General features: G+C 46.5%; 2 protein-coding genes across 4 annotated transcripts in view; one reads left to right on the top strand and one right to left on the bottom strand.

Moving 5' to 3' along the window:
• The first annotated feature begins 2,521 nt into the window (after positions 1-2,521).
• Mtmr12 (myotubularin related protein 12) overlaps positions 2,522-10,591 on the top strand; it is a 68,776-nt gene continuing 60,706 nt past the window's right edge. Inside the window, exon 1 of one of the 3 annotated variants that reach the window (XM_057789698.1) lies at positions 2,522-2,733. In XM_057789698.1, coding sequence (XP_057645681.1) covers positions 2,653-2,733 — 81 coding nt within the window. In that variant the 5' untranslated portion in view covers positions 2,522-2,652. Of the gene's footprint in view, positions 2,734-2,924; positions 2,956-9,420; positions 9,440-10,591 lie in introns of those variants that run through there. The other 2 variants (XM_057789700.1, XM_057789701.1) reach the window with 2 other exon arrangements.
• LOC130887322 (60S ribosomal protein L18a) lies at positions 9,934-10,529 on the bottom strand. The gene has a single exon (XM_057789702.1). The coding sequence runs from the start codon at positions 10,496-10,498 to the stop codon at positions 9,968-9,970; it is 531 nt and encodes a 176-aa protein (XP_057645685.1). The 5' UTR covers positions 10,499-10,529; the 3' UTR covers positions 9,934-9,967.

Genomic DNA, 10,591 nt, shown 5'->3' with positions numbered 1-10,591 from the left:
TATTTGGTCTAATAAGGAATCCAGCTTGACAGCTAAACACTTCAGACCACGAAGTTAATAGGTTACATTACACCTTACAATAAATGTTCTTCTAACCTATTGAATCAAACCTATAGTATCACAGAATCACACAGGAAGAAAAAAATGTTCTCTTCTTCTTAGTTTTCATGCCACACGGATGTTTTAAATGTTAACAAAGATATACAAAAATCCTGGGAAATATATTATCAGAAGGAGTGAAAGTAAGCATCAAACATAGAATTCTGGTGAAGCTTAGTCTACTCCTTCCATGCGTGATGTGTCGTCATCTCCTCCCAGGGGTGTCATTTCTTCACAGCAGCACTGGTATCATCCACAGTAGGATCATCCTCATTAATACCTCGACCAAGCTTGATCATCCTGTGGATCCCATTAGCATGTGTCTGGGGATCCTCTAGGCTGAAGCCAGAAGACAGGAGTGCAGTTTTTTATTTTATTTTATTTTATTTTATTTTATTTTATTTTATGTGCATTGGTGGTTTTCCTGCATGTATGTCTGTGAGTGTCAGATCTTGGAATTACAGACAGTTGTGAGCTGCCATGTGGGTGCTGGGAATTGAACCCGGGTTCTCTAGAAGAGCAGCAGGCGCTCTTAACCACTGAGCCATCTCTCCAGCCCCAGGAGTGCCCAGGAGTGCAGTTTCAAAGAAGCAGCTGGAGATAAACCCTGATCACTCCATTATTGAAACCCTCCGGCAAAAGGCAGAGGCTGACAACGACGACAAATCTGTGAAGGATCTGATCATCTTGCTGTGTGAAGCTGCGCTCCAAGCTCCATTTCTTTATATTATTATTATTATTATTTATTCTTTTTTCTTTTCTTTCTTTCTTTTTCTTCTTTTTCCTTTTCCCCCCTCTTTTTCCAAGCCCCATTTCTTAACAATATCACATGAGGTTATGTTTTAACATATGAAGTGGGGAGGGGAGAGAAAGGGGCACATTCAGAGAATGGCAAACCAGCTAGCTTTTAGGTATTTAAAAACTCCGATTTGCTGGCTTTAATTCCTGGGAAGTGTGTAGATCAGAGACAGTGTCAAGTTTCCAGAATCATATTATATTACAACTGGGCTCGCCATCAGTGGATATTAAAGATCAGGGTATTAAAGTAATGTTTTAATGAACGATGGCCTGAAGGGAGGGACATTTGCTAGGTAAATTTCTATCAAAAGCCAGTATTTCTGTTCATGAATTGGGCCAGATGTTAAAAACAAAAGCAACAGAATCTGTCTGACAAATTCTCGCAACTGAACCGAGGGGTCCCTTGACTTCTTCCTGGGAGCCAACCTGGAAAAAATCAGTTAATCTTTTGCTAGTTTTTGAGATGATTTTATTATAGCCCAGGTTGGCCTGACACTTCCTAAGTTGTCCGAGTCCAAATTCACAATCTTCTTGTCTGGCTTCCCAGGAGTTGCGATGACAGGTGTGCATGGCCACCCCCACTTAGTCACCTATATTTTATTTCGGAGAGCTCTGGGAAGAAGAGCTGGGATTAAAAAGAAAAGAAAGGAAAAAAAAATAACCCCAAGCCTATTGTTTAGAACAATGCACAGCAAGGTGCCGGACACTTGAAAATTTAACTGCTAATGTTTATTGGCTTGTCCCAGTAGATGAAAGTCTAACGAACTGCAGTCTTCTTCTGTCTCACGCAGTAGCAAGTGCCCAAAAGATGGAATTTAAACGGTGTGTGTGTTTTATTTACAATCTCGGCGTAAAATGAGAGATTTGTCGATAAGTTGGGAGACTAGATAACTCCTAATGGCTTTTGATGGCTTACCAGTTAGAAACACAGCAAGTTCGAGACCAGCCTGGTCTGCAAGGGTAGTTCCAGGACAGGCTCCAAAACCACAGAGAAACCCTGTCTCGAAAAACCGAAAAAAAAAAAAAAAAGAAAAGAAACAAAGCAAGGAACAAAAGTTTGAATTTGACAAAACATTTTATGGTCTCTTCAGTCTACCATTTAGTTCCTTTCTCTTCTGTCTCTCTTTTGTCTCAAGTCTGAACGTCGTCCAGTGGATTTGAAGCTACTACGGAGGGATTCTGTTCAGCAAGCTTTCGGACGCTGAATTTCAAAGGTCCTGGCAAATAATTAAAGCCAAGGCTTTGAACACTGCCCGCGACAACTTAGTGACCGCAGGATCATTGGACAAAGGCGACATTCCCGCTATCCAATCGTGGGGCAGTCCGGAGAGAACGCTCTCAGGATTGGCTAGAGCAAATATCTCTTCAGGTAGCGCCCCGCACCAATCAGAGGACGTTCGGGGGGCGGGCTCTGCCTGAGACAGACCAACCGAGCAAGAAGCCAGAAAAGGCGCTTTATCGCTCGGGCCAACAAGAGAGTGGGCGTGGCCCTCTCCAGGGCTGTGGGCGGGACCTCCCAGCCTGAGAAGCGAGAGCGGCAGTGGGCGTGTCCCACGGCCGGTGGGCGGGGCGCGCGACCTGGGCGGGGCGAACCGTGTCAGCGGCGGAGCCGGATGCGGGCGGTACCGCGGCCGCTGCGGCCCTAGGGATGGGCGGAGCCCCGGTCGCTGGTGCTGGTGGCCGCGGCCGGTGCCGGAGCCCGAGCCTGAGCCGCCGCCTCTGCTGCCGCGCGTCGCTGCTTCGCCAGGCGGGGGAATGCTGGGGAAAGGGGGAGTCGGCGGTGGCGGCGGCACCAAGGCGCCCAAGCCTTCTTTCATATCGTACGTGCGTCCTGAGGTGAGAGAGCGCCGGGCGAGCGCGGCGGCGGGTGGAGCGGCCGGGGCAGGGGCGCTTCCTGCCGGGTGCCGGGCGGGGCGAAGCGGCTGGACGCCTTGGGGCCTCCGGGCGAGCCGCGGCCCGGACCCCTGAGGCTGGCTGTGCAGGTGCTGGGACTGGGCCCTGTCGCTCGTCACCCGCGCATACGGGCGGGAGCGGGAGTCCGGAGCCGGGTCGCCCCAGGTATCCGGAGGGAAAGGGAGCAGAAGGGCTGCGTGGTCGGGACTCCTGCGGGGTTCCTCCAGCAGCGCGTAGCCTGGTGGGTATGCCATGCCCTGGACTTTCTCCGTGAATTTTGAGAGCTCGTCTGTCGCGAATCCTGCTGCCTTTAGTGCCATTTGATGCCACTGCCGGGACGTGGTGCACTGCTTCCCCGTCGGCGCTGCTGTAGGGAATGTGGGTCGGCCCTAACCTCTTTCCGTCTCTCCCTAGAGAATCCTCCTCTCGCTCCCTTTTCATCTCACTCCTTCCAATCTGTGCAGTTTTTAGTCAAGAAGCACAGTCACTGGGAAATGAATTTCTGAGTTCCTACTATGTGCCGGGTACGATCCTGAACGCTTGTGATAATTATCAGTGAAAAGAACAAAGATCGCGTTCCCCGGGAGCTTACGTAAAAAGAGAAACAGTAAACGATATACATAAGTTAATTGTACGGTTTTTAGAAGATAATGGGGTAAAGGCATCCTTTCATTCTTGCAAGGTGGTATTTCAGTCAAGACTGGGAAGATGTTAGGGACCTGGGAAGAGTGTCTAGGTAAGGGGTCCTGGACAGGGCAGGCTGCCTGTTGACAATGTTCCTGGACGAGAAGACACAGGGAGAGCTACAACCTAGCCATGTTGAAGATCTCTGGGGCTTCTTTATCTTTTAATAGACGCCTTCTCATTTTGGATTTGTGAAGGTTGTATTCTGCTTCTGCGATTTTACTTGTTTGTTTGTTTGTTGGAGACAGGGTCTCTCTATTATGTAGCCTGGTTGTCCTGGAACTCGTTCTGTAGACCAAGCTGGCCTCCAACTCACAGAGATCCACCTGCCTCTGTTTCTGGAGTGCTAGGACTAAAGACGGTACTACCTATTGGGCCCAACTTCTGCAATTTGATCAGTAGTATGTAGGTAGGTGCTTTGCCAAATTCACTGCCTCCCAATGTCTTCTCACTTTTTACCTGTTAAGTGAGGAAACAGGTGGGCCAGGGATGTAAAATCAGAGACCTAGGGCCTTGCAACCTTTGCATATGTTTCTTAAACCCAGATATCTAGTGGAGAGTAGTAAAATGGGTCCTATTTTTAGTCTTAATTTTCAAATAAAAACCACTTCCTCTGTCGGAACTTGATAGAGAGGCAGGGTCAGCTTCCATGTTCACCAGTCTCTCCCTGTATCCTCTAGAGGTAATGTGGTCAGTTTCTCATTATCTTTCTGTGATAGCACCCTAGTTGAAAGATAACTTTGTAAGCTTTCCTAGTTTGCAGGAGTCAACTACAAGTGGGACGTTTTCTGAAGTGTGGTCAGAGTTCAAGCGTGCTTAGCTTCTTCATCTGAATGTGCACTCTTTGCCCACAGGCCCCGGCTCGATATTTCCTCTGAGCGGTGGTCGGAAAGGCAGCGAGTGGTTCAGCTCTCTGTGGTCACAGTTTTTGAGTCCTTTTAGAAGGCACTTTTGTGTTTCTGCATCGAAAACTGCCGTGAGGATGCTGGGCATCTTGGTTGGAGTTTGTACTGGATGAAGTTCTCAGCTGTGCATGGTTTATTAAAGGATAATGGTGGGAGGAGGTGAGAAGGCAGTTTATTTTGAAGTAGATGGCTTTGCTAGCCACCGTGCTGCTAGAAATGGATGAGCAGCCCTGAGAGTGTTGCTGATATGGCTCAGAGTCTGATGCCCTCTTGGTTCACCCAGTGGGAGCCTCAGGACACTTCTATGAAGACTGGCATCCACTCTTTCTACCCTCCTTCTGCTCTCCTGTCTGTCTGTCTTGTGTGTTCTGAGGACTATAGGTGCATTTTATTTATTTTGGTCTTCAGCTACACCATCTCGAACCACACCACCCTGAAGAGGCCCCACCCCATCTGGTATTACTTTTTCCCTTTGTGCAGTGCCGGAGAGAAACTCTAGGGTCTCCACCGTGACAAATGCTCTACCACTGAGCCACATCCCCAGCCCTTCACTCTGTCTTCGTACTAGCCTTTCCTTGTTGGTAATTTTGTCAACTAAGATGCTTTCTTCTTGGTGGTGGACTGAGTTGCCAGAACATTTACACCTTGTAGTGTAGTGATGCCTGCTCCTGGTGATAAGCCTGTGGATCACTTCTTAGAACTTGCAAAGGCAGCTTCAGAGAGCCAAAATAGAATCTATCAAGGGTCAGTACTTCATGTTCAAAAGCATTCACTAAGTAGTTGAAGATGAAGTTGTTAAATATGATCTCTCTCTCTCTTTTTTCCCCTTGTGATCCAAAGGAACTGCATTTGATAGCCTATAGCGAAGGGTAGTAGCTGACTCCAGCATTTGATAGCCTGAAATGTAGGGTAGTAGCTGACTCCAGCTTTTGGACCTCTGCCTAAGTAACCTGAGTTGTTTTGTCATCGATTCTCCCGAGCGTGGTAGGTGAAATCCTGAGCTGGCTTAGGACCTTTAGTCATGGAATGATCTGTTCAGAGGGTAACCAGTAAGTGGGAAGCTGGTGGAGGTGTCCAGGAGGCAGGAATCTGGGCCACCTTGCTGCTAGATAGATAGCTGGCGCCTAGAAACATCACTGCACCCCTATCCTAGTCCACAGGTTGAACTGTTCCTGGCAGTGTGTAGCAGACATGGTAAGCTGTGTTCCAGGGACACATCTGGTGATACTTTGAGTACAAAACCATGTTCAGTGTGAAAATGGAACACCTGTTTGAATTATGATGTCAGGAGCCAAAAGTGTTCACGGTAGAAAAGGCAGATGAAGGTATACCAAAGATTAAGTAACAGTTAGAAACTTGCACTGCTTATTAGGTCTTACAGAGACCTGAGTTTGGTTCTAGGCACCAACAGTACATTGCAACCCCCTGTAACTCCAGGGTCCCTCTTCTGGCCTCCTCAGACACACACTTGTGGTAAACATTCACATACACATGCGTAGACACAAAAATAAAAATCTTACAAAAAAATGGGGGGCTGGATTTGGTGCTAATCGCACATGTAATGAACTTGTGCTGGGGAGATGGTGCAGTGGGCAAGGGAACCTGCTGCCACATCTGAGAACCCGAAGAACCTGAGTTCAATCTACAGGCCTCAAATGGTAGGAGAGAAGTGACTTTCACACCATGGCATGTGAGCACCTCACACATATACACACTCTCTGAATAGAAAATTACAAACTTGCTAACTTAGCATGCATCCTATTAGATATATGTGCAATGTATGGGTGTGGGTGGAGCTTACCAGTGGGATTAATACTACCAGTCAAATTCTCTCAGCTGCCATTTTCACCAAAAATGGATTCTGTAAACATCACTCCGTACCAGTTGTTAAGCTACAGTTAGGCCTTTGTTCTTCAGTGGAGAAGAGCGATAGGAGAGGCCCGGTAGCGCAAATAGCTGAAGTAAATGATGTTCAGATGGGATGATTCTGTACTTAGAAAACTGAAACTGAATGGCAGTTATGATTCTTCAAATTTACCAGTTCTTTCCTAAGCTACCTCAACATTTTTAAAAGGATTTATTTATTTTATTTTATGTGTGTGAGTGTTTTCCCTGAATATGTACCACATGTTTCCCCTAGTGTCCAAATAAGACAAAAGAAGTCATCTGAGCACCTGGAACTGGAGTTACAGACAGTTATAAGTCACAGTTGGGTGCTGGGAATCGAATCCGGGTCTTCTCCAAGAGCAACAAGTATTCTTAACTGCTGAGTCATTTCCCCAGCCCTTTTGGCCATTTTTAATGATTAGATATGGCCAGTGACTGGGCCCAGAAGCTTGTAGGAGAGGACGACGGGCAGTACTAGGAGGAAGGTGCCTTCCGTCGTGATTCAGTGCTAAATAGAAAGCTTCGCTGGTGCTTGTGTGTTCTTTAAAATCAACCTGGAAAATGTTAGCTCTCAAGGTGCAGTCACATACACCCGTTTTTATATGGCGTTCTAAATATGGTTAAAATGTACTTCCTCGTGGCGTGTTGTCATTGTTTGATTTGGATACACTAGTCATAGTACCAGTAACTTGTGGATGTTTTTAGATTGAGGAGAAAATATAACCTGTCCCCCATATTACAGATGTGTAAACTGAGGCTCCGCAAAGATTAATACCCTTGCACATGGGCACAGCAGGGTGACAGAACAAAGAACTGTCTCCTAGAGAGCCAGCAGCGACAGCCTAGTCAGGCCCCAGCATGTAGGAACTCAGGAAAGGTTTTGTATGGTCTTGAGTGGTATAAGAGAGCGGGCCAAGAACCAGCGCTTCTCCTAGAGTTTCCTGAATGGTGGAGTGTGACCTGGAAGGATGGGTGAGCCAAGTAAAGCCTTTTTTCCCCTAGTTGCTTTTGGTCAGAGTGTTTTATCACAGCCACAGAAACACTAAGACAGGGAGAAAAGGCAAGAAGAGAGATGGAGATGGAAAAGGAATTTTTTTTAATTGTAAGAACTATACATTTTTTCTTTATCTCCCAAGGAAACAAATGCATTATTTCCTAGTCCTTGTGTAGGACCATTTCTTTGGTGAGTACTGAACCTGTAATCCTGTATTTGTGGCAATTTGATCCTATCGTACAGTATTTAAACGGGAATGGTCTGATTCTGTGTTTTCTTCTCCATTTATTTGTGGAGTCAGGAGATTTTCGTTAGCATAACAGGCTTGTTTCCATGGCTGTGGCACACTGAAGTGCTTTCTCACTCGTGCCTTTCCATGACAGTTCCCCTTGGTTGTTGTTAGGTGCTGCTCTGAGACTCACCGAAGGTACAGGGACTCTTGGCTGTCTTCTCTTGAGAGGCCCTGTTTTCCAGCTCAGCAGATGCTTACTCAGCCTCCACTCTGTGTACCCAGCATTCCAGGCATCCAGTCAAGCTATCGTGGTCTACAGAATAGATACCAAAAAATTTAAAACATTTTGTTTTGTGTATATTTTGATACAGTGTCTACCTATGTAGCCCCAGCTAGCGTTGAACTCCATGTAGACCAAGTTAGTCTGGAAATCAAGCTTGCTTCCTTAGCCTCCTGAGTGCTGGGATTACATATGTACACCATCATGGCCAACTTGATGTAAGGATCACTTACTTTGATGACTTTGATGAATAAATAGTATGAAGAAGAAATTAGCTTATCCTCAAACAGATATTCTGCCTCAGTCCTGGCAGTAAAAATACTTTTAAAGGCAAAGTTTAGATGCATTGCTTTTTGTTTTTTTGCATGGTTTTTATTTTGATGGGTTTTTGTTTCTTTGTTTTCTTTGTTGTTTTTTGGGGGGACAGGATTTCTCTCTAGCCTGGCTGCCCTGAAATTTCAGGGTGGCCTCAAACTCAGAGATCCACCTGACTTTGCCTCCCAAGTGCTAGGGTTAAAGGCAGACACTATCACTGTCTGGCTTAGATGCATTACTTTTTTGTTGTTTTTACTTTTAAAATTTAGTACACACACACACGCACACACACACATACACGAGCCCATGTGCACGCCCAGCATGTTTATAGAGGACGACTCTGAGGAGTTGGTTCTTTTCTCCTTCCACAGTGTAAACCCCAGGAATTGAACTCACGTTGTCAGGCTTGGAGACAAGAGCATTTACTCACTCAGCCATCTCCATGGCCCTGCTTTTTTTTTTTTTTTTTTTTTTTTAATCTATAACTCCATAGCCTTTTCTCCATTTTGAACATTTTTTTTTAAAAAGCTCAGACACTTTCCCCACTGGTTTTTAATGCATCCAGTGCTTGCCATCTGTGTGATTGAGACACACTGCTTTTCTTCTGTTAATGCAATATTAGAATGTACAGCCTAGTCCTCTTCCCATAGCAAGTATTTATGTATTATTTATTATAATTAATTAGTTGGGCTGGGGATTGAACCCAAGGCCTGATGTGTTAGGCAAGCACTCTAGCACTGAGTCGTATCCTCATTGCCCCCGCCAAATTACCTCAAAGTTGGCGGTTGCTGATAATGATTTAATAGGCCATAGAAGGACATCAAAAGTTTTTCTTGCTGGGCAGTGGTGGTGTACACCTTTAATCCCAGCACTCAGGAGGCAGAGGCAGACAGATCTCTGTGAGTTCGAGGCCAGCCTGGTCTACAAGAGCTAGTTTCAGGACAGGCTCCAAAGCTACAGAGAAACCCTGTCTCGGAAAAAAAAAGAAAAAAAAACGTTCTTCCTAAAACAATCACTTTCTTAGCTGTGGCTTTAGTTTGGTGATCTGTCCAAGCTTCCGCTTTTTTTTTTCTCCTACATGTGTTTCCTGTGGCATCTCCCTGGGTCAGATCCAACACTATACAATTTGCAGATGGTGCATCCAAAGGCTCTGCCAAGTAGCACTTCCTGCATTCTGACCAAACAGCTGCCACACGCTGCCATCCTCTTAGGGTCAGATCATCCTTTACACCCTCCTGCCATCTCCAGCATTACTCCCAGGATGCAGTGAAACTCAGTCAGTGGCAGATGTGCTAGGGCACCAGAAGGACATTACTCCTTAGGATGCAGGAAGAACCTTAGGATGCAGAAAGGTACATCGTAAGTATCCTCAATCCTAAATGGTTACTAGGTTAAAGCTGTCATTCTTTTCTGCATGTCCTCAGCAGGATGTTGGATGCTTTTGGACTGTTCTGCATGGAATCATCCCATGTGACAAGTGGGTTTCAGAAAGAATCTGTTTGGCGTTTGTTTAGGCCTTGTCTGTACATATGTGTTTGCATATATGTGTTGTGTGGTTGCAATGCAGATGTGTAAAACTTTCCAGGCTGCATGTGGTTATCAGATTTGAAGATGAACTGCCCCATATTCATAGGGTATGTACAAGCTGTCTTAACAACAGGGAATTGTCCTTGTGTCTCATCAATAGGTTTGCAGCCTTTGAAGCTGCATTCTTCACTTTGCTAGGCTTATGCTCATGGTGGCACCTGGGGACTTCTGTGCAGTTTAGGGACTAACAGAGGTAGGTGTTCACAGCAGGTGGAGTAGTTACTTTGTTGTTGTTGTTGTTGTTGTTTTTTTTTTTTTAGAACTCTGGAGCTTTATTCAGTGGGTCTCTGGGTCTAGAAGAAGGTGTTAGGCCTCTTGGTAGTGAAGCGAGGCTTGTGCTGGCGCCGCAGAACACGGTGGGGCAGCGGGAACTTGATCTTAGAGTCATGGAACTGCTTGACAGCCGGCCTGCGACATTTGCCGGCGGCAATCTCTTCCACCTTCATGATCTGGATGGAGTGTGCACGGGCACGATGCCGGGCACCCATGTCTCGGTAGCACTGTGTGACAGCCCCAGCAGTGGTCAGGTCGCGGTACTCGCGGTACATGTTGTGTGTCCCACTGCGGGAGTCATAGCGCAGCCAGATGCCGAAGTTCTTCACGCGCAGGGGGGACTTCTCGAATACCTGCCCACAATACACGATCTCCCCAGATGACTTCTTCATCTTCTTTAGCTGTGACACGAAGTACCAGAAGCGGGACTTGGCCACCACATGGTTGGGTGCGAAGATGCGCATTCGGTACAGCGGTGGTGTGTGGCACTTCGGGGTGGGCAAGCAGCGCCCCACCACCTTGTACTCCCGGAGTGTGCCCGAGGCCTTCATGGCGGTCCGTCCTCGTCCGCCGCCAGTCACAAAAGGACTTTGTTGTTGTTTTAAGATTTATTTTAGTCAGCTGGGTTCAGAGGCAGAGGCAGG

Source organism: Chionomys nivalis, chromosome 15 (assembly GCF_950005125.1).
Source record: "Chionomys nivalis chromosome 15, mChiNiv1.1, whole genome shotgun sequence".
In the NCBI taxonomy this organism is placed as follows: Eukaryota; Metazoa; Chordata; class Mammalia; order Rodentia; family Cricetidae; genus Chionomys; species Chionomys nivalis.
This window is presented reverse-complemented; position numbering and strand designations above follow the sequence as displayed.

What these genes read in the sequence shown, in the direction of transcription:
- LOC130887322 (XM_057789702.1), bottom strand. Translation starts at nt 10,498, where the DNA reads ATGAAGGCCTCGGGCACACTCCGGGAGTACAAGGTGGTGGGGCGCTGC.